General features: G+C 47.8%; 1 protein-coding gene across 1 annotated transcript in view; it reads left to right on the forward strand.

Annotated features, from left to right (window-relative positions):
* The first annotated feature begins 296 nt into the window (after nt 1-296).
* Nucleotides 297-22,934, forward strand: part of iqgap3 (IQ motif containing GTPase activating protein 3) — a 30,046-nt gene continuing 7,408 nt past the window's right edge. The window contains exons 1-33 of the mRNA XM_080005737.1: nt 297-463; nt 1,085-1,172; nt 1,698-1,854; nt 2,276-2,353; nt 2,623-2,699; nt 3,037-3,104; nt 3,237-3,350; nt 4,485-4,663; nt 5,092-5,170; nt 7,606-7,769; nt 8,798-8,882; nt 8,976-9,139; nt 9,219-9,379; nt 9,522-9,637; nt 13,934-14,091; nt 14,221-14,296; nt 14,538-14,705; nt 14,794-14,936; nt 16,360-16,524; nt 16,677-16,748; nt 17,215-17,284; nt 17,469-17,677; nt 17,897-18,049; nt 18,124-18,287; nt 18,916-19,137; nt 19,251-19,391; nt 20,639-20,723; nt 20,904-21,136; nt 21,220-21,352; nt 21,542-21,644; nt 21,880-22,003; nt 22,342-22,429; nt 22,511-22,723. Coding sequence (XP_079861863.1) covers nt 442-463; nt 1,085-1,172; nt 1,698-1,854; nt 2,276-2,353; nt 2,623-2,699; nt 3,037-3,104; nt 3,237-3,350; nt 4,485-4,663; nt 5,092-5,170; nt 7,606-7,769; nt 8,798-8,882; nt 8,976-9,139; nt 9,219-9,379; nt 9,522-9,637; nt 13,934-14,091; nt 14,221-14,296; nt 14,538-14,705; nt 14,794-14,936; nt 16,360-16,524; nt 16,677-16,748; nt 17,215-17,284; nt 17,469-17,677; nt 17,897-18,049; nt 18,124-18,287; nt 18,916-19,137; nt 19,251-19,391; nt 20,639-20,723; nt 20,904-21,136; nt 21,220-21,352; nt 21,542-21,644; nt 21,880-22,003; nt 22,342-22,429; nt 22,511-22,723 — 4,272 coding nt within the window. The 5' untranslated portion in view covers nt 297-441. The remainder of the gene's footprint in view (nt 464-1,084; nt 1,173-1,697; nt 1,855-2,275; nt 2,354-2,622; nt 2,700-3,036; nt 3,105-3,236; nt 3,351-4,484; nt 4,664-5,091; nt 5,171-7,605; nt 7,770-8,797; nt 8,883-8,975; nt 9,140-9,218; nt 9,380-9,521; nt 9,638-13,933; nt 14,092-14,220; nt 14,297-14,537; nt 14,706-14,793; nt 14,937-16,359; nt 16,525-16,676; nt 16,749-17,214; nt 17,285-17,468; nt 17,678-17,896; nt 18,050-18,123; nt 18,288-18,915; nt 19,138-19,250; nt 19,392-20,638; nt 20,724-20,903; nt 21,137-21,219; nt 21,353-21,541; nt 21,645-21,879; nt 22,004-22,341; nt 22,430-22,510; nt 22,724-22,934) is intronic.

Genomic DNA, 22,934 nt, shown 5'->3' on the forward strand with positions numbered 1-22,934 from the left:
TAGTTGTTAGGTTGGAGATGGTTAGTTTAGTCGTTAGGTTGGAGATGGTTAGTTTAGACTTTAGGGTTAGGGTTGGAGTGTATCTCAGAGTTCACGGGGAGTTTAGAGCGTCCTAGAGTTAAGAGCCGGTGTTTGAAGTGAACTACAAGGACCATGATGCACCGCGAACACAGGCGCCTGCGCCATGTGATGTAGAAGAGAGGGCGGGGCTTTCGGTTGGCCAGCCAATGGGCTTGCGGCGGGAGATTTGAAACGCCGTCAGTAAACAGTTAGCCTTAGCATTAGCATTAGTATTAGCATGCTGGAGCGTCTGTCGCGCTGAGTCGTTTCCGTCACAGATAAATGAAACGATGTGTGAAATGTCAAACTAGATGGAAAAATAACAACTACATGTGGTAAATACAAGGTTTTCACCACGAGAAGTGACAACAGAACCTGGAAATGGGAGAATCAGCACAAACCTGTAAGTTCAACTTCCACATTTATGACGTTACAGAGAAAACGGTTTAAACGAGTTAAATCCCGTTTGATTACTAAGCAGCAAGTTAAAATCACAATGATTTAAAATGATTTGTCAGTGTGTTGGAAATAAATGAAATGTTAATCTATCCAAATGTATCCCATCCACTTAAAACGAGTTAGTTCACACCACTTAAAACTAGTTAGTTAAAACCAGTTAAACTAGTTAGTTCACACCAGTTCAAAGTCGTTGACAGTAGATCATGTCGTTTGTCAGTTCAGGTAGTTTGTCGCTCAAAGACACATAATGTGGTTTTCAGTGGAGGAGGAAGTACTCAGACATTGTACTGTAGTGAAAATACTCTGACAATACATGACAATAACTGAAATGAAAGAACCACAATTATATTTATACCTAAGTAAAAGTATAAAAGTACTTACTATTAAATGTACATAGTATACAAAGGGCTTGTCATATCCAGAGTCCTGGTAATATCGTCTATAAAACGTCATAAAAGTATAGATATTTGAATTTGAATGCGGTGTCGTTAAAATAGAGTTAATCAGTGAAAGTACAGATATTGTAAACGTGGTAGAGTCATGCAGTACTGGCTGTGTCCTGCAGGGGAGCGTCTGACGGCTGATCAGATGGACGAGCAGCGCGTCCAGAATGAGGCGTATCAGTACCTCTGCCGCCTGGAGGAGGCCAAGAGGTGAGTCAGCTGCTGCTCCAACCATGGCAACCACATCAGCTGTAGATTGCCCAATGTTATAACCTTATTTGACATTAATATATTATGAAATGTTATGAAATATGTATGTGTGCACACTAAACCCATAGCAATGACTTATCCTGTGCATAGAGTGGCTTTTGTATGTTCTGTATATCTTTCTATATTTATTTTGTATTTTTGGGCTTTATTTGTGTATATTTGTTTATTTTATAATTTTATTTTTTCAGCCTGTTAAGCATTTTAAATACTAATTGTCTGTAGAAATACACAGATCGTCTCCAGGACATGTGATCGTACCTCGAGCAACAAATTGATTATTGAGGGATACTGATCCTGTATGATAATAATAATAATAATAATAATAATCCATATTTCAACTTTACCGCACTTATTTATTATTTTTGTATCTGAGCAAGATGGCTGACGGTGGCACAGATCAGTGTGGCCGGGGCCGTGCGTGTCTCGCTCCATACAGTGTTTCCAACCTGTTGTGCCTGTGTGCAGGTGGATGGAGGCCTGCCTGCAGGAGGCGCTGCCCGCCCCCACAGAGCTGGAGGAGGCCCTGAGGAACGGGGTGTGGCTCGCCAAGCTGGGCCACCGATTCGCCCCCGACACCGTCCCCCTCCGCAAGATCTACGACCCGGAGCAGAGACGCTACGCGGTAACATTGTGCTCTGGAAGGAACCAGGCTCGCATGACATCAAACATCACTGTTGGCCAATCAATGCATATTGATATTTTGCAGATGACTCTCGGTGCTTGAATAAGGTATTCACACAAAAGCAGCGTTCTAGAAGCATCAGATCACCAGTCACGTGGATATTAGACAGAAGTCTGTTCTGAACTGGAATGTGTTACTTTCGTGGAAAGCTCCTGAAAGACATTGAAGTGAAGTGAGATTGTAATTGTTTTAAATGCAACTACATTCAAAACTATGACCAACTATGAAACCATATCAAAAAACATGACATGGTCCAGTTTATTTCTATAATCTTATCTCTAGTCTTATCCTTATCTATAACCATATCCTTATCTCTAACCGTGTGCTGTGTTGTTTGACAGTCTTGCTTGTCCTCCTGCAGGCGCAGGGTTTGCAGTTCCGTCACACGGACAACATCAACCACTGGCGCAACGCCATGTTGGAGGCGGGGCTTCCTGCGGTGAGGGGGCGGGGCCATGATGTCATTCTATATCCATACAGTAATACATAATAAGTACCCTCCAACTTTTCAGTTAGACGTTTCATGTGCATTACAACCATATTTTAGGAATAAATCCTGATACATAAATTCAAATATATCAGTCGATCTGTGATTCTGATCTGTGGAACGTAGTTGATTTGAAATCCTCCGAAAAACACGCGATCGATGTTGAGATTTTCAAACCGATCGATAGAATAAAAGGAGTAACTTGTTTATTTCTGTCTCAGATCTTTCATCCTGAAACCACAGACGTCTACGACAAGAAGAACATGCCCCGAGCCATCTACTGCATCCACGCCCTCAGGTCGCACCCACCCGTCCATCCACCGCTCCCTCCTCCATCACTCCATCTGCCCATCCACCCAACTCTCCACCCACCCATCACTCCATCCACCTGCATTACTCCATCTGCCATTCACTCCATCCCTCCTGCATCACTCCATCCACCCATCACTCAACCCACCTCTCCCTCCTCCATCACTCCATTTATCCATCATCATTTGATGCCAAACATTCACGGCGACACAAATTTCAAGCTCTCACAAATATTGTTGATGTGTTGAATTAGTATGAGTTATGCAGTGGTGCTCACTCCACCCGGTGTCCTCCATCTCATCCCTCCATCCTCTGTTCTCCTGCAGCTTGTACCTGTTCAGGATGGGATTGGCTCCTCAGATCCACGACCTGTGTGGGAAGGTCCAGTTCACCGGTAAGGAGGGTAGTAGTAATGAGGGATGGAGGCAAGGAGGGGGGATGGAGGAGAGGAGGGGGGATGGAAGGAGTTGGGGGAGGAGTGGGGGGAGAGATGGGAGGAGTCTAAGCTCTGGTGGTTCCTCCTCAGATGAGGAGCTCCTCCATGTGAAGGTGGAGCTGGAGGAGCTGGGCGTCCAGATGCCGGCGTTCAGTAAGATCGGGGGGATCCTCACCAGCGAGCTGCCGGTGGACCAGGCCGCAGGTGGGTTGCCATGGAGACGCCCGACAGTAACGGTTCACCAGTTGCCCCGGGCAACTAGATTATGGCCATCGTCAAATCTGGTGTGGCAACCACCTAATGTAAAGAAATAGGTGCTAAGAATATTGAAATATGGATTCTAATCATAAAGCTTCATTTCACTCAGTTATAAAATGATTACAATCCTGCAGCCAGCAGCTGATGAATGGTTGCCATGGTTACCACTCCTTCAGTTAGTGCCAGGTCCTGTAGACGGTGACAGTGAGAAGATGATTCACGGTGAAACTCAAGGATTTGTAAATGACCCTCCTCTTCCTCTTCCTCTTCTTCCTCCTCTTCCTCCTCTCCCTCTCCCTCTCCCTCCTCTTCCTCCTCTCCCTCCTCTCCCTCTCCCTCCTCTTCCTCTCCCTCTTTCTCCTCTTCCTCCTCTCCCTCCTCTCCCTCTCCCTCTTCCTCCTCTCCCTCTTCCTCCTCTCCCTCTCCCTCTTCCTCCTCTCCCTCTCCCTCTTCTCCCTCCTCTTCCTCCTCTCCCTCCTCTCCCTCTTCCTCCTCTCCCTCTTCCTCCTCTCCCTCTTCCTCCTCTCCCTCCTCTTCCTCCTCTCCCTCCTCTCCCTCTCCCTCTTCCTCCTCTTCCTCCTCTCCCTCTCCCTCCTCTCCCTCTCCCTCCTCTCCCTCTTCCTCCTCTCCCTCTCCCTCTTTCTCCTCTTCCTCCTCTCCCTCTCCCTCCTTTCTTCTTCCTCCTCTCCCTCTCCCTCCTCTCCCTCTTCCTCTCCCTCCTCTCCCTCTTCCTCCTCTCCCTCTTCCTCCTCTCCCTCTTCCTCCTCTCCCTCCTCTTCTTCTTCCTCCTCTCCCTCTCCCTCTTTCTCCTCTTTCTCCTCTTTCTCCTCTTCCTCTCCCTCCTCTCCCTCTCCCTCTCCCTCTTCCTCCTCTCCCTCCTCTCCCTCTCCCTCCTCTCCCTCTCCCTCTCCCTCTTCCTCCTCTCCCTCCTCTCCCTCTCCCTCCTCTCCCTCTCCCTCTCCCTCTTCCTCCTCTCCCTCCTCTTCCTCCTCTCCCTCCTCTTCTTCTTCCTCCTCTCCCTCTCCCTCTTCCTCCTCTTCTTCCTTCTCCTCTCCCTCTTCCTCCTCCTCTTCCTCTCAGTCCACGCTGCTGTGATTGCCATCAACGAGGCGGTTTCCCGGGGCGACGCCCGGCTGACAGCCCAGGCGCTGTCCAACCCGCACGCCGCCCTGTGCGACCTGCAGGGGGCGCTGATGGGCGTGTACCACGAGGTGCTGAGCCAGGCCCGGACACACAAGGCGGAGCGGGCCTCCACCCAGGCATGGCCCCTTTATTCTGCGCTGTGATTGGCTGCTCAAGTGTTAGGATCAGTCACAAGGATCGTTAGCGGTGGATTTAGAGCCAAAGATGTAAATCACAGAATAAGAGTGCAACAGATTCCCTGACCTTTACCGCCCTCTAGTGGCAGCGCTTGGTAACAGCAGTACTTTTCTGTTTTGCTTCTTCTCAAAAAGACGATTTAACCACAAATTATCAAAATAAATGGAAATATGAATAAAAACAACTGAATGGAAATAATCCTGATGGGATCAACCAACTGTTCACATCCAGCTGAACTGTGTGTGTGTGTGTGTGTGTGTGTGTGTGTGTGGTTCATTAAATAAGATCAAATTCATGCAGAACTTTACTGATCAGCATCACTAGTTAACTAGAGGGACTAGTTAACCAGTGAGTCCTGCTCTCCCAGTCATGCAGCTCTGAGAAGGAGATCTATGAGGAGAACCTGAGCCAGAGGGAGATCCAGGAGGAGGTGCACAGAGCCAACGGTATAGAAGGAGATGGTGTGTGTGTGTGTGTGTGTGTGTGTGTGTTAACATGTAATGTGTGGGTGTGTGTTGCAGTGTGTACATGTTGTGTGTGTGTGTGTTAACATGTAATGTGTGGGTGTGTGTTGCAGTGTGTACATGTTGTGTGTGTGTGTGTGTGTGTTAACATGTAATGTGTGGGTGTGTGTTGCAGTGTGTACATGTTGTGTGTGTGTGTGTTAACATGTAATGTGTGGGTGTGTGTTGCAGTGTGTACATGTGGTATGTGTGTGTGTGTGTGTTAACATGTAATGTGTGGGTGTGTGTTGCAGTGTGTACGTGTGTGTGTGTGTTAACATGTAATGTGTAGGTGTGTGTTGCAATGTGTACATGTGGTATGTGTGTGTGTGTTGCAGTGTGTACATGTGGTGTGTGTGTGTTGCAGTGTGTACGTGTGTGTGTGTGTTAACATGTAATGTGTAGGTGTGTGTTGCAATGTGTACATGTGGTATGTGTGTGTGTGTTGCAGTGTGTACGTGTGTGTGTGTGTGTGTGTTAACATGTAATGTGTGGGTGTGTGTTGCAGTGTGTACGTGTGTGTGTGTGTTAACATGTAATGTGTGGGTGTGTGTTGCAGTGTGTACATGTTGTGTGTGTGTGTGTGTTAACATGTAATGTGTGGGTGTGTGTTGCAGTGTGTACGTGTGTGTGTGTGTTAACATGTAATGTGTGGGTGTGTGTTGCAGTGTGTACGTGTGTGTGTGTGTGTGTGTGTTAACATGTAATGTGTGGGTGTGTGTTGCAGTGTGTACGTGTGTGTGTGTGTGTTAACATGTAATGTGTGGGTGTGTGTTGCAGTGTGTACGTTTGTGTGTGTGTGTTAACATGTAATGTGTGTGTGTGTGTGTTGCAGTGTGTACATGTTGTATGTGTGTGTGTGTGTGTTAACATGTAATGTGTGGGTGTGTGTTGCAGTGTGCACATGTGTGTGTGTGTGTTAACATGTAATGTGTGGGTGTGTGTTGCAGTGTGTACATGTGGTATGTGTGTGTGTGTTAACATGTAATGTGTGGGTGTGTGTTGCAGTGTGTACATGTGGTATGTGTGTGTGTGTGTGTTAACATGTAATGTGTGGGTGTGTGTTGCAGTGTGTACGTGTGTGTGTGTGTGTGTTAACATGTAATGTGTAGGTGTGTGTTGCAATGTGTACATGTGGTATGTGTGTGTGTGTGTGTTGCAGTGTGTACGTGTGTGTGTGTGTTAACATGTAATGTGTAGGTGTGTGTTGCAATGTGTACATGTGGTATGTGTGTGTGTGTTGCAGTGTGTACGTGTGTGTGTGTGTGTGTGTGTGTTAACATGTAATGTGTGGGTGTGTGTTGCAGTGTGTACGTGTGTGTGTGTGTTAACATGTAATGTGTGGGTGTGTGTTGCAGTGTGTACATGTTGTGTGTGTGTGTGTGTTAACATGTAATGTGTGGGTGTGTGTTGCAGTGTGTACGTGTGTGTGTGTGTTAACATGTAATGTGTGGGTGTGTGTTGCAGTGTGTACGTGTGTGTGTGTGTTAACATGTAATGTGTGGGTGTGTGTTGCAGTGTGTACGTGTGTGTGTGTGTTAACATGTAATGTGTGGGTGTGTGTTGCAGTGTGTACGTTTGTGTGTGTGTGTTAACATGTAATGTGTGTGTGTGTTGCAGTGTGTACATGTTGTATGTGTGTGTGTGTGTGTGTGTGTTAACATGTAATGTGTGGGTGTGTGTTGCAGTGTGCACATGTGTGTGTGTGTGTGTGTGTGTGTGTGTGTGTGTGTGTGTGTGTTAACATGTAATGTGTGGGTGTGTGTTGCAGTGTGTACATGTGGTATGTGTGTGTGTGTTGCAGTGTGTACATGTGGTGTGTGTGTGTGTGTTAACATGTATTGTGTGCGTGGGTGTTGCAGTGTGTACGTGTGTGTGTGTTAACATGTAATGTGTAGGTGTGTGTTGCAGTGTGTGTGTGTGTGTGTTAACATGTAATGTGTGCGTGGGTGTTGCAGTGTGTACGTGTGTGTGTGTTAACATGTAATGTGTAGGTGTGTGTTGCAGTGTGTGTGTGTTAACATGTAATGTGTGTGTGTGTGTGTGTGTGTGTGTGTGTGTGTGTGTGTGTGTGTGTGTGAACATGTAATGTGTGTGTGTGTTGCAGTATGTGTGTGTGTGTGTGTGTTAACGTGTGTGTGTGTGTGTGTGTGTGTGTGTGTGTGTGTGTATGTGTGTGTATGTGTGTGTGTGTTTTAACATGTGATGTGTGTGTGTGTTGCAGTATGTACTTGTGTGTGTGTGTGTTAACATGTAATGTGTGTGTGTGTGTGTGTGTGTGTGTGTGTGTGTGTGTGTGTGTGTGTTGCAGTATGTACTTGTGTGTGTGTGTGTGTTAACATGTAATGTGTGTGTGTGTGTGTGTGTGTGTATTGCAGTGCACTGCGCTGCAGAGCAGGTGGATGAGGCCCTGGACTCCAGACAGGAAGTGGATCTTCTTGCTGCGCTGCTACTTCCTGCCCTGAGGCTGAGGAACCTGAGAGCAGAGAACATCAGCTTCTACATGGAGACTCTGAGGGCTGCACGGGAAGACGGCGCCCTGGTACTACCACTCTACGACTACTACTCTACGACTACTACTCTACGACTACTACTCTACGACTACCACTCTACGACTACCACTCTACGACTACCACTCTACGACTACCACTCTACGACTACCACTCTACGACTACCACTCTACGACTACCACTCTACGACTACTACTCTACGACTACCACTCTACGACTACCACTCTACGACTACCACTCTACGACTACCACTCTACGACTACTACTCTACGACTACTACTCTACGACTACTACTCTACGACTACCACTCTACGACTACTACTCTACGACTACCACTCTACGACTACTACTCTACGACTACTACTCTACGACTACTACTCTACGACTACTACTCTCCTACATCCACTCTATTTCTACTACTACTAACACTCTTCTACTACTACCACTCTACTACTACTACTGTACTACAACTACTCTACTACTACTACTCTCCTAATACTACTACCACTCTACTACTACTGTACTACAACTTCTCTACTACTACTACTACTCTTCTAATACTACTACCACTCTACTACTACTGTACTACAACTACTCTACTACTACTCTCCTAATACTACTAGCACTCTACTACTACTGTACTACTACTACTACTACTACTCTCCTAATACTACTACCACTCTACTATTACTGTACTACAACTTCTCTACTACTACTACTACTACTCTCCTAATACTACTACCACTCTACTACTACTGTACTACAACTACTGTACTACTCTCCTACTACTACTACCACTCTACTACTACTACTACCACTCTGCTTCTACTACCACCCTACTACTAATACCACTCTACTAATACCACTCTACTACTACCATTCTACTACTATGACTACCACTCTACTACAACTCGACTACGACTCTACTACTATACGACCACTACTCTACTACTACCACTCTACTATTACCATTCTACTACAGCTCTACTACTACCAGTCTTCTACTACGATACTACTAAGACTCTACTACTACTTTCTCCCTCTCCCTGACTCACTGCAGGGGGTTTGCATTGAGCCTCTGGATGCAGAGCAGCTGCAGCTTGGTGTTGATACAGCGAATCAGGAAGTTGAGCAGAGCAGGAGCAGTAAGTCACTTCCTTCACAAACAGGAAGTCACTTCAGTCATGAAAACTGAACTGTTGTCATTCCGGGTTTTATATGGTGCGTGTGTGTTGCAGTGCACGAGGCTGTGCTGCGCATCAACGCAGCGCTGCGTGGCACTGACGCCACGTGCACGCTTCGTTGCCTGATGGACCCGGACGCTCAGCTGCCGCAGGTTCAGCCCCGCGCGGCGGCACTGTACCACCAGCAGCTGGCGCTGCTCACAAAGCAGCACACACAGGTACTGACCGGCTGTCTGTCTGGAGCTCTGTCTGTCTCCTGCTCTGTCTGTCTGCTACCATAACAGTGTCTTCCTTCAGGGGGCGCTGCAGCAGGAGCAGCTGTTTGTTGCCGTGGAGATGCTCTCAGCTGTCGCCCTCATTAACCAGACACTGAAGCAGCGAGACCTGCAGGCGTTCTGCAGCGCACTGACCTGTCTGTCTGCCGGCCTGTCTGCTGTCCAGGAACACATGCTGCACAGGTCGGTCTGTCTGGCGCCCTTGCTGTCTGTCTGTCTGTCTGTCTGTCTGTTAGACTGTCTGTCTGTCTGTCTGTTAGTCTGTCTGAAACCTATTGTGTGTGTATAATGTGTGTATAATGTGTGTATATTGTGTGTACTGTAGGTATTTCTCGGCGCTCTCTGATATTCAGCATGCGGCAGGAAGTGACATGTTGACCTGGAACCAGCTACAGGAAGTGATCACCAGCATCAACATGGAGCAGGAACAGGAAGAGCAGCGTAAGTACTCTACTGTATTCCACTGTACTGTACTGTACTCGTCCTCTTCTGGGCTGCTCCTTCCCCAACAAACCTGATGGTGTTCCTTGGTGGTTGGAGCTTCCTGATGGAGCTGATGGTGCTGGAGAAGGTTTCAGTGTTACCTTGAGCACCCAGTGGCTTCAGGGCAGCAGCTGAGGACCTTCTCCAACGTCCCTCCTCCCCGGAGCAATGGCCATGTTGCTTTGCTCCAAATCTGAATCCATAGACCGCTGAGACATGAAGCTAATGTCCAGAGCTCAGTCCATGGGGCCCACCTGCTCCACCTGCTCCATGCTCCTGGAGCCCCTGTTGTCTCATGCTGCTCCTCCTCCTGGGCAGGCCTGGCCTGGTTTTGACACACTGAGGCCAGATCTCCCAGGGTGCACTGCTCCACGAGCCCCTTGAGCCTCGTGAGCCCGTCCAAATCGCCAAGCCGGCAGCAGAACCTTTAGGGTCTGGAGTCCCTGGACTGCAGCACTTCCCTGTACAGGCTTCTGAGTAAACAGCCTCCTCCTACTGAGGACGCCTTGAAGTCCCTTTTTAAAAAAAAAATGTATTCTTTTTTTTTTTTTTCCCCTGTACCGTCATCATGCTGCACATACTACACAGAGTCCTTGTTGCGTTGCATCCAGAACAGAGTTGGTTGCAAGTGGAGTTGAACTTGTCAAGCTGCAATGAAACTCTTTATTCATCTTTAATCATCAACAACTGCTGCAACAACTCTGTCCTGTGAGGAGCTGTAGAATGAGCAGAGCACAGAAGCAGCAGCAACCCCCCTCTTTGGAGAAGCATCTTACCAGGTTTGGTGTTCAAACAACTGATCATCATCACTACCACAAGAGGGAGAATCACCATGGTGACGCCAATAAACAGAAACAACAACATGTACACGAAAACACATAAACATAGAAACAACAACATGTACACAAAAACACATAAACATAGAAACAACAACATGTACACGAAAACACAAACATAGAAACAACAACATGTACACAAAAACACATAAACATAGAAACAACAACATGTACACGAAAACACAAACATAGAAACAACAACATGTACACAAAAACACATAAACATAGAAACAACAACATGTACACAAAAACACATAAACATAGAAACAACAACATGTACACGAAAACACAAACATAGAAACAACAACATGTACACGAAAACATAAACATTGAACCAAACAACATTCACTCAAAAACATAAACATTGGACGACAACATGTATTAAAAAACAGGTCACGTGGCCTCTTCCTGTCATAGTTATGACAGTAAATGAGGGAGAAAAGGAGAAGGATGATACCAGGAGGGGGGGGGGGGGGGGTGTGTGTGTGTGTGTGTGTGTGTGTGTGTGTGTGTGTGTGTGTGTGTGTGTGTGTACACACCGTGTGAACCGTGTGATTCAGGTTCAACTTGCCTGAAGGACTCGCACCCCACACCCCGCAATTTTAACTGCAATTGCCAACAGCACACATGAGCACTGGGGTTTTCAATACATGTTGTCGTCCAATGTTTATGTTTTTTGGTTCTATGTTTATTTGTCTCAACCGTGGTGATTCTCCCTCTTGGAGTAGTGATCAGTTGTTTATAAACCCAAACATGATTAATAGTTCTCCAAAGAGGGGGGTTGCTGCTGCTTCTGTGCTCTTGTCATTCTACAGCTCGTCACAGGACAGAGTTGTTGCAGCAGTTGTTGATGATTAAAGATGAATAAAGAGTTTCATTGCAGGTTGAGAAGTTGAACTTCACTTGCAACTAACTCTGTCCTGAATACAATGGAACAAATACTCTGTGTTGTATGTGCAGCATGATGACAGCACAGGTTTAAGATAAATAAATAAATAGATAAAGCAATTATTGTTTTCTTATTGATTCAGTAAGGAATGATAGATCAGATAATGATAACTCCTGATATTCTGTTTGTTCAATGTGTCTCCATCCATGGCCCAATTGTTGCTCTGCATGTAACCATTTAATTATAAGTTGAAGATGGTTCGCTAGATAGTAGTATCTAAAGTTTGGGGCTGCTAGGCCTCCACAGTCTTTGTTTTTCTGTAGTGTTCCTAGTTTAATTCTCGGCTTCTTCTATTTCCAATAGAATGTATTGACTATTGAGTCTCGAGTATTAAACCAATGTACTGTTGGTTGCACTGGGGTTATTCAAAATATATTGTTTATTTTTGGTAGTATATTCATTTTCACTGGTGCTATCCTACCAATTAATGAGATGGGTAAGTTGTTCCATCGAATGAGGTCTTCAATGGATTTCAAGATTCAAGAGGTTTATTCGTCACATACATATACATACTTTTGTACATATATGCAGTGAAATGTAATAAATAAGTGGATTTGAGCAATAGAGTAAAGTTAAAGGTAAAAAATCTGACAGGTTGGTGGAGATATCAATACCAAGTTATCTAATATTGCCCGTTGTGATGGTTAAGGGAAGTTTCTGGTTTACAGCATTGCAGTCCCCCCCACTGAGTGGTAAGACTGTGGTTTTAGTCCAGTTTATTGAATAGTCTGAGAAAGCTGAGAATTTAGATATAAGATTGAACACCTCCGGTAGGGATGATATAGGGTTCCGTAAGTACAACAAGATATTGTCTGCATACAAACTGATTTTGTGAACAGAGTTTCCTGTTTGTATGCCAATGATATTCCTGTTCTGACGGATGGCCGCCGCAAGGTGTTCATTAAAGATGGCGAATAGTAAAGGGGAGAGCGGAAATCCTTATCTTGTGCCGCGTTGTAGAGTGAAACACTGTGAAGTGTAACCATTGGTGATGACAGAAGCAGATGGGGAGTCGTACAGGATTCTGATCCATTGAATGAGTGACTCTCCAAAGCCAAATTTGTTGAGGATTGAGAAGAGATTTGTCCAATTAACTCTGTCAAATGATTTTTGCATCTTAAGAAGCAATAACAGTATTAAAGTTGTTCCTCTGAGATATGCCGATCATACTGAATAAACAGTGCATATTGCTGGACGAGTGTCTGCCTTTGACAAAGCCTGTTTGTCTGGGTGAATTATAAATGGAATGACTTTTTCAGTTCTGTTGGTTAGTGTTTTACTCATAATGTTAAGATCGCAATTAATAAGGCTTATCGGTCTGTAACTGGAGGAGAGGGTTGGGTCCTTATTGGGTTTGAGCAAAACCGAAATGAGAGCGGTATTCATGTGCGGAGGCATGGTGGAGGTTGACCTCTGTAAGCATTGTGATGAATAATGGGGATTATAAGTCGCCAGAAGTGTTTGTAGATCTCCACTGTGTAGCCGTCTGATCCAGGTGATTCATTGTTGTGCATAGAGAAGAGAGCTTTCCTGAGTTCTTCAAGAGGAAGTGGTTGATCTAGTGTGTAGCCTGCTCTGTTAAAGTTTAAGGAGGTCAATATCATCAAGGAATGAGTGAATGTTTGATATATATTAGATTCATTATCCGAGTAATAAAGCTTATTATAAAAGTCTCTTAATATGTTATTGATGTCTTGGGGGGTGTATGTTACCCTACCCTGTGGCTCTTTGATGGCTGTAATAAGTGTTTTTTCTCTATCGTGTTTCAATTGATTGGCAAGAAATTTACCAGATTTGTCATTGAATTCAAAAGAATTTGCTTTTGTTCATTGCAGCAATTGTGTCTTTTGATGGATTATATCAAGTTGAAATGTAATTGTCCTCATTTCGGACTTGCTGAGTGGGTGAGTGGGCTTTTTGGGAGTGCAACTCCTTAAGTCCTTGTTCTAGTTTATTTTGCCATCCTTTCTTTTTCTTGTGAGTGGAAAATGAAATAATACTACCTCTTAGAACTACCGTAGCCAATTCCCAGAGTAAGGATGGTGACATTTCTGGAGAGGCATTCAGTTCAATGAAGGAAGTCTATTCTCTGGAAAAGAAATGGTTAAATTCTTTATCCGTCAAAAGCGAGGTGTTAAACCGCCACCTGCCGGGAGGGTTCTGGTTGGTTTCACTTATGAGGTTGAAACTAATCGGCCTGTGATCGGAAATTACAATAGGGTGGATTTCAGGAGTAGTGATTTTGGACATTACAGAGTTACTTGTCATGAAATGGTGGATTCGAGAGAAGCTTTGGTGGGGTGGTGAATAATATGTGTATTCTTGAGAATTCTTAAGCCTTTGAAGTCCCACTGATGTTTTACATGAGATTTTTTGTTTAGACATGTACTTTATACTGCTGCCGTACTACAGTACAGTGTATATTGTGACTTCCTGTGTGATTGGTGACCACTTCCTGTCTTCCTCTAGACCTGCTGTCCATCGGCCTGATCAACCAGGCGGCGTCCAGCGGAAACCCCAACGAGACGCTGGCCGCCCTGATGCTGCCCCATTGTGGCGTGGAGGAGGTGCAGCCGGCCACCGCCCGCAGGTACCACGAACTGCTGGCGGGGGCCCGGAGACGCAAGGTACTTTATACACACTTTGTATACACACTTTGTATACACTATATACTACTTTACTTTATACACAACATACACATTTTATGCACAGCAGCAACCTTCATGCCTTGCTTCATGGCTCTTCCTGTACACCAGGGCGGCAATCTGTATTTGGATGAAATCCAGGAAGTCGTGATGACAGCCAATCAGCAGACACAAAGGGCGCTGAAGAGTAAGGCCACTCCCTCTCTGTGTGTGTGTGTGTGTGTGTGTGTGTGTGTGTGTGTGTGTGTGTGTGTGTGTGTGTGTGTGTGTGTGTGTGTGTGTGTGTGTGTGTGTGTGTGTGTGTGTGTGTGTGTGTGTGTTCCATCGAATTAGAAATCATGTGAACATTTGAATAATATAATCCTCTACCTGTCTGTCTGTCTGTCTGTCTCTCTCCACCTGTCTCCCCCTCCTGACTTGTCTCTCAGGGGCCCTTGCCGTGGCTGCAGTGAACCAGGCGGTGAAGGAGGGCTCAGCGGTGCAGACGCTGCGGGTGCTTCAGCTTCCTGAGGTGGCGCTGCAGAGCCTACGCTCTGAGTGTGCAGCTGCAGTTCAGACTGAACTGAGGGCTCTGCGCAGAGCCAAGGCAGAGAGAGGTCTGTCTGCCTGCCTGTCTGTCTGCCTATCCGTCTGTCTCTTGGTTTGAGGTCCACGCTGGTCTTACGGTTCTACTGTCATTTCTAGGAGACAACAGGAGTCCGTGGGTTCGGACTCAGACGGAGGACGGAACGTCATACTACCTGCACCTGTCCAGACTGGAGGGGACCTGGGACCGGCCCCCAGCCTTTACCCACAACTCCCTGTTCCTCACCTACCACGACATCCAGGTAGCTTCCTGCTAGCCTGGCCCCTGTTAGCCTGATCTTGTCGAAAGCCGCTTTCACACATGCACTGCAGCCCTAAAATGATCGAGATATTACTCAGAGGAGCTGTATGTGTGAACACATACAGCTCTCAGTGAGCGTGTCGCGCGTTGATGACGTCTCTCAGTGAGCGAGTGGGCGTGTCACGCGTTGATGACGTCTCTCAGTGAGCGTGTCGCGCGTTGATGACGTCTCTCAGTGAGCGTGTCGCGCGTTGATGACGTCTCGCAGTGACGAGTGGGCGTGTCGCGCGTTGATGACGTCTCGCAGTGACGAGTGGGCGTGTCGCGCGTTGATGACGTCTCTCAGTGGGCGTGTCGCGCGTTGATGAGGTCTCTCAGTGGGCGTGTCGCGCGTTGATGAAGTCTCTCAGTGACGAGTGGGCGTGTCGCGCATTGATGACGTCTCTCAGTGAGCGAGTGGGCGTGTCGCGCGTTGATGACGTCTCTCAGTGGGCGTGTCGCGCGTTGATGACGTCTCTCAGTGACGAGTGGGCGTGTCGCGCGTTGATGACGTCTCTCAGTGATGAGTGGGCGTGTTGCGCGTTGATGACGTCTCTCAGTGATTGAGTGGGCGTGTCGCGCGTTGATGACGTCTCTCAGTGACGAGTGGGCGTGTCGCGCATTGATGACGTCTCTCAGTGAGCGAGTGGGCGTGTCGCGCGTTGATGACGTCTCTCAGTGGGCGTGTCGCGCGTTGATGACGTCTCTCAGTGACGAGTGGGCGTGTCGCGCGTTGATGACGTCTCTCAGTGAGCATGTCGCGCGTTGATGACGTCTCTCAGTGATGAGTGGGCGTGTTGCGCGTTGAGGATGTCTCTCAGCGAGCGAGTGGGCGGGTCGCGCGTTGATGACGTCTCTCAGTGAGCGAGTGGGCGTGTCGCGGGTTGATGACGTCTCTTAGTGAGCGTGTCGCGCGTTGATGACGTCTCAGTGAGCGAGGGGGCGTGTCGCGCGTTGATGACGTCTCTCAGTGACGAGTGGGTGTGTCGTGCGTGACGTCTCTATCATGCTCCAGTTGTTTACCTTGGTGCGTGGAGCGTAGCTGCTTCGTGTTCCTTTCTTCTTGCCTTTATAAGGTGGATACGTCCAAATACATGGAGTATCAATGCAAAAGTGCCCAACTACTGTTAAGTCTGTAGCCTTGTCCGCCATCTTTGGTGCGCTGTAAAACTCTGCAGCATCATTTTGTGACATCCTGCCTCCTGCACGCTCCACCCAAGTTCCGCCCCTCGTCTAAACCAATTTGATTATTTCCGGGTGGTGTAAATGCATCTGTCACACTACATGTGTGAAAGGATAAATGTCCAGCCCTGATTATCTGGACTTTGTCTGGAGTTCATGTGTGAAAACAGCTTCAGTGCCTTGGTGTGTGGCGCCCCCTGCAGGAGGTGGTGAGCAGCATAGCGGCCTCCTCCAACAGAGCCAGGCAGTGGACCGAGAAACGGGACCTGCTGGTCCTCTTGCAGGCCAGGAGCCGCGGCTTTCTCCTCAGGAAGACTCTGTCGGCCAGACTGCAGTACCTGGGGAGCCAGGAGTCTGCCGCCCTGCAGGTCAGACACAGCAAGTACAGCCATGTTGACGCTCCTCCCTGACCTCCTCCTGCTCCTCTCTGACCTGCTCCTCCCTGACCTCCTCCTTCTGTGACCTCCTCCTGCCCCTTGCCTGACCTCCTCCTCCTGCTGCTCCTGACCTCCTCTTGCAGATCCAGTCCTGGGTGAGGATGGTTCTGGTCCGCAGGAGGTTCAGAGCCCGTCTGGACTTCTTCACACACAATGTGAGTACACTCTAAACCACAGTACTGTAGTAGTTCACGGAGCAATACTTTGTTTACTGTGTACAAGTACACGTTAGGCTGGGAAATGCCACAGGCTGAATGGAGATGCTTCAGTCCATGTTTTCTGAAATTATTATTATGCTGTGTATATGTGCTTGTCAAAATAATCTGAGGTTATTGAAATAATGAGGTTGAATAATCTAAATAAAAAAAGCTGAACGTTGAATAAATGAAATTTCATATTGATGAGGAAGTTGTTCCTTCACCCATATTCTAAACTGTTATGTTGAATATTAGTGTTTTTAAGACTCAAATGTTTGATAAATTAATATTCCAACCTGGCATGCATCATCATAGGAGCTAAAACAAACTACCCAGCATGCAACACTGCTGTGCTATATTTACCCAGCATGCACCAGTGCAGTCAGGCAGCTGTTAGGACCTGCTCTGTTTCTGCCCTCCGCAGGTTGGCGCCGTAATAAAGATCCAGGCGTGGTTCAGAGCCTACCGGGCACGGGAGGAGTACAGGAAGCTGGGTGAGTGAACTTCCTGCTCAGTATCGAACAGGATGTCTATCACCTCTGCCTTCTGCTAGTTAGTATCGCGCAGCTCGCAGCAGCACTCTGATTGGTCACCAACCTCAGAGGGAGTGGTGGGCGGGGCCCCTTGTAGAGTTTGATGGGACCTGCTTGATGTTCCTGCTGTGTCGTCCTGTTGCAGTGTGCTCTGCGGTGCCCCCTCTGGCAGTCCTCAGGAAGTTCGTCTACCTGCTGGACCTGGGCGACGCTGACATCCACCAGGAGGCGGAGCTTCTGAGACTGCGGCAGGAAGTGGTGCGACTGATCCGCTCCAACAGGAAGCTGGAGGCTGACCTCAACATCATGGACTTGAAGATCGGACTGCTGGTCCGGAACAGAGTCACCCTGCAGGTACCAGGTGGTGCTCGGGGCGGTTCTCCACCCTCAGGAGGAGGAGGTTCTCCACCTTCTAAAATAATTGGGCTGGTTTGCATCATATCATTTCTGTGTGTGTATGTGTGTGTGTGTGTGTGTGTGTGTGTGTGTGTGTGTGTGTGTGTGTGTGTGTGTGTGTGTGTGTGTGTGTGTGTGTGTGTGTGTGTGTGTGTGTGTGTGTGTGTGTGTGTACAGGAAGTGGTGTCCCACTGTAAGAAGCTGACCAGGAAGAACAAGGAGCAGCTCTCAGACCTGATGGTTCTGGAACGTTCTACAGGTCTGAAGGCTCTGAACAGGAAGTGCAGAGAGCGGCTGGAGAACTATCAGCACCTCTTCTACCTGCTGCAGGTACACACACCTGTACACTGAGTGTGTTTCTGTCTGTACTTTATATATTGATGCGTGTACTGCATGTACTCCAGACCCAGCCGCTGTACTTGGCCCAGCTCATCGTCCTCATGCCTCACAGTAAAAGTACATGTTTCCTGGAAACTGTACTTTTCTCCCTGTTCAACTATGGCTCAGAATGCAGGGATGCATTCCTGCTGCTGCAGCTCTTTACTGCAGCGCTGCAGCACCACATCAGGTACTAGTACACACAGTACTACACACAGTACCACATCAGGAACTAGTTCACACAGTACTACACACAGCACCACATCAGGTACTACTACACACAGTACTACACACAGTACTAAATCAGGTACTACTACACACAGTACCATATTATGTACTAGTACACACGGTACCACATCAGGTACTAGTACACACAGTACTACACACAGTACCACATCAGGTACTAGTACACAGTACCACATCAGGTACTAGTACACAAGGTACCACATCAGGTTCTAGTACACACGGTACTACATACAGTACCACATCAGGTACTAGTACACATGGTACAACATCAGGTACTAGTACACACAGTACTACACACGGTACCACATCAGGTATTAGTACACGCAGTTCCACATCAGGTACTAGTACACACAGTACTACACAAAGTACCACATCAGGTACTAGTACACACAGTACTACACAAAGTATCACATCAGATACGAGTACACACAATACTACACAAAGTACCACATCACATACATGTACACACACAGACGCATTCTTGATATTTACTGCAGTGCTGGAGTTCCACATCCGGTACTAGTACACGCAGTGTTATTAATTCCTGTACTGACCGTCACTTCCTGCCCCAGGCTGCAGGTGGAGCGCCCGCAGGAAGTGGCGACAGGAAGTGCCTTGGTGATGAAGTTGCTGGTTACGTTCTACCGGCAGGCGGGTCAGAATGCGCTGCAGGGCATTCTGGGTAACGCAGTGCAGGAAGTGCTGCAGGACCCGAGCCTCAGCCTCAGGACCGACCCGGTGGAGGTCTACAGGAGCTGGATCAACCAGACCGAGACCCAGACCGGGAACCAGAGGTTGGACCACCCACCTGCCTGTCTGTTCATCCGTCTGTCTCACTGTCCATTTCTTCATCTCTGCTTTGTTTCTGATGTCACTTCCTGTGTGTGATGTCACTTCCTGTCACCAGCGTCCTGCCCTATGATGTCACCGCCGAGCAGGCCCTGTCGCACCCTGAGGTGCAGCGGAGACTGGACGTCTCCATCGTGAACCTGAAGCACCTGACGGAGCGAGTCCTGGACGCCATCACCTCCAACCTGCACCAGCTGCCGTAAGGGCGGGTTACCTCAACTGGGAGACAGGAAGTTACCTCAACTGGGAGACAGGAAGTTACCTCAACTGGGAGACAGGAAGTTACCTCAACTGGGAGACAGGAAGTTACCTCAACTGGGAGACAGGAAGTTACCTCAACTGGGGGACAGGAAGCTACCTCAACTGTGGGACAGGAAGTTACCTCAACTGGGAGACAGGAAGTTACCTCAACTGGGAGACAGGAAGTTACCTCAACTGGGAGACAGGAAGTTACCTCAACTGGGGGACAGGAAGTTACCTCAACTGGGAGGCAGGAAGTTACCTCAACTGGGAGGCAGGAAGTTACCTCAACTGGGGGACAGGAAGTTACCTCAACTGGGAGACAGGAAGTTACCTCAGCTGGGAGACAGGAAGTTACCTCAACTGGGAGACAGGAAGTTACCTCAACTGGGAGACAGGAAGTTACCTCAACTGGGAGACAGGAAGCTACCTCAACTGGGGGACCGGAAGCTACCTCAACTGGGGGACAGGAAGTTACCTCAACTGGGGGACAGGAAGTTACCTCAACTGGGAGACAGGAAGCTACCTCACCTGGGGGACAGGAAGCTACCTCACCTGGGGGACAGGAAGTTACCTAAACTTGGAGAAAGGAAGTTACCTAAACTGGGGGACAGGAAGTTACCTCAACTTGGGGACAGGAAGTCACTTTGTATTGGAGGACAGGAAGTTACTCAATCTGGGAGACAGGAAGTTACTTAGTCTGCGGGACAGGAAGTCACATGGTCTGGAGGACTGGAAGTCACTTAGTCAGGGGGACAGGAAGTTACTCAATCTGGGAAATAGGAAGTTACTTTGTCTGGGGGACAGGAAGTTACTTTGTCTGGGAGACAGGAAGTTATTTTGTCTGGGAGACAGGAAGTCACTTAGTCTGCGTGACAAGAAGTCACTTGGTATGGGGGACAGGAAGTTACCTAAACTCTGGGACAGGAAGTTACTTTGTCTGGGGGACAGGAAGTTGCTTTGTCTGGGAGACAGGAAGTTACTTTGTCTGGGAGACAGGAACTTACTTTGTCTGGGAGACAGGAAGTTACTTAGTCTGCATGACAGGAAGTCACTTGGTATGGGGGACAGGAAATGACTTGGTCTGGGCGACAAGAAGTTACATAATCTGAAGGACAGGAAGTTATTTAATCTGGAAGATGAAATATAATCTGTGCCAGGTCCTGGTGATTCAGGTCCAGGTACTAACTGAAGCTTTGCCTTCAGGTACGGTCTACGCTACGCAGCAAAGGTCCTCCGAGACACTTTGCGCGCCAAATTTCCTGAAACCAGTGAAGAAGAACTCTACAAGGTACTACACACAAAGTACTACATCCTGAAACTACCTGGTATACCTACTATAAGGCACTACCTGGTACTAGATGAGTGTATTGCTGTAAAGTGCTACTTCCTGTTCTAGTGAATTACTTCCTGTTGTAATGTACTACTTCCTATGCTGGTATACTGTTTCCTGTGCTGTGTATTCCTCCAGATCGTGGGAAACTTGGTGTACTACCGCTACATGAACCCTGCGGTGGTTGCCCCGGACGGATTCGATGTGCTCCACCTCTCTGCTGGCTCCGCCCTGTTGCCTGGGCAACGCCGCATCCTGGGCTCAATCGCCCGCATGCTGCAGTACGCCGCCGCCAACAAGCATTTCCACGGCAACGGCCCGCACCTCCACATCCTCAATGAGTACATTGACAAAACACACCAGAGATTCAGGTACTTCTTAAAACCACAATATGAATACTAGTTCTCGATACTGTGGATCTATGGTGATGTGGCGGCCTTCTTGCCTCCGACAGGAAGTTCCTCCATTCTGTGTGCGACGTCCCGGAGCCCGAGCAGCGTTTCAGTGTTGATCAATACTCTGAGCTGATCCTGATCAATAAACCCCTGATCCATATCTCTGTCAGCGAGCTGCTCAACACTCACAAGGTCTGGGGACGCTCTGCTCTCATCTCATCAACAACGAAGACCGAGAAATATCTTTTTAAGCGTGGGGAGCCTGGGGGATCTTTCCACTGTCTTTGTTTCCATGGCAACATCCTCCTTGTGTTTGGTGGTGAAAGTAGGCGGAGCCTCTTCAGACGTAATAAAGTGAAATATCTGTTTCATCCTGTCCAGCTTCTGCTGGAGCACCAGGACCAGCTGTGTTCCGGACCCTCGGATCCCCTGCGCCTCCTGCTCCGGGACCTGGGGGCCGTCCCCTCCCTGCAGGACCTGCTCGGTAGGCTCCGCCTCCGGGTGATTCTTGTAAACAGGAAGCGGCTCCATGGTTTCCTCCCAGTTATAACGAATGCTATTAAAATTTAAAACCAAGTGGCCAAAAGTGATTTAATTTCTGTTGTAGCTGAAACTTCAGTGTTCATAAAGTTTCTCAGTGTTAGGTTGCCCAGTTGCAACGGGCAGCCTGTCAGTTCCTTGCACGACTGCTAGCATCAGCTCCCTGTTTCCTGTCTCAGGAGAAGCAGCCGCTGATCCAGGGTCAGACTGCACCAAGATGGAGGTTTCTCTGACGCTCACCAGCAAGTTTGACGTCTTCGACGACTCCAGAGAGCAGCAAGATGCCAGAGGGATCCTGCTCAGGTGTGTGTGTGTGTATATATAAGTGTGTGTATGTATATATAAGTGTGTGTGTGTGTGTATGTATATATAAGTGTGTGTGTGTATATGTGTGTGTGTGTATATGTATGTATGTATATATAAGTGTGTGTGTGTGTGTATATGTATGTATATGTGTGTGTGTGTATATGTATGTATATATAAGTGTGTGTGTGTATATGTATGTATATATAAGTGTGTGTGTGTATATGTATGTATATATAAGTGTGTGTGTGTATATGTATGTATATATAAGTGTGTGTGTGTGTGTATATATGTATGTATCTATAATTATGTGTGTGTGTGTGTGTGTTGGTGTTCAGCACCAAGCTGCTGGTGGTGGACGTGCTCCGCTCGCAGCCTGGAGACTCCCTACGTCAGATCCTTCAAACATCAACGTCACGTGACCAGGTACGCCGTGGTCGGGGGGGGGGGGTGGTCCGGGACCTTAGTGGGCGGGGTCAGATCTCAAGCAGTTCTCTCATTCGCCAGGAGCTGCGGCACGGCGTGCTGGTCCAGAGCCGTGCACGTCAGGACGCACGCACGGCTCAAAGGATGCGGAGGAACCCGTCGCTGGTTGCCGACGGCAACATGAGCCTCGACGACAAGAAGAGGAAGATCCTCCGCAGCCTGCGCCGCCTGGAGGCGCTGGGAGTACTACACCCCCCCGACCCCGAAGTACAAGTACTGCACCTGATTGCCAAGGTACATGCAGTACTACTACTACTACTGCACAGTATTCATGCTACACTCTGTAGTGGACATAGTAGCTACTCCTTAATCATTTGTGTTTTGGTGTGTGTGTGTGTGTGTGTGTGTGTGTGTGTGTGTGTGTGTGTGTGTGTGTGTGTGTGTGTGTGTGTGTGTGTGTGTGTGTGTGTGTGTGTATGTGTATAACTGTATTACGGATATATGT

Source organism: Zeus faber, assembly GCF_960531495.2.
Source record: "Zeus faber genome assembly, chromosome: 8".
In the NCBI taxonomy this organism is placed as follows: domain Eukaryota; kingdom Metazoa; phylum Chordata; class Actinopteri; order Zeiformes; family Zeidae; genus Zeus; species Zeus faber.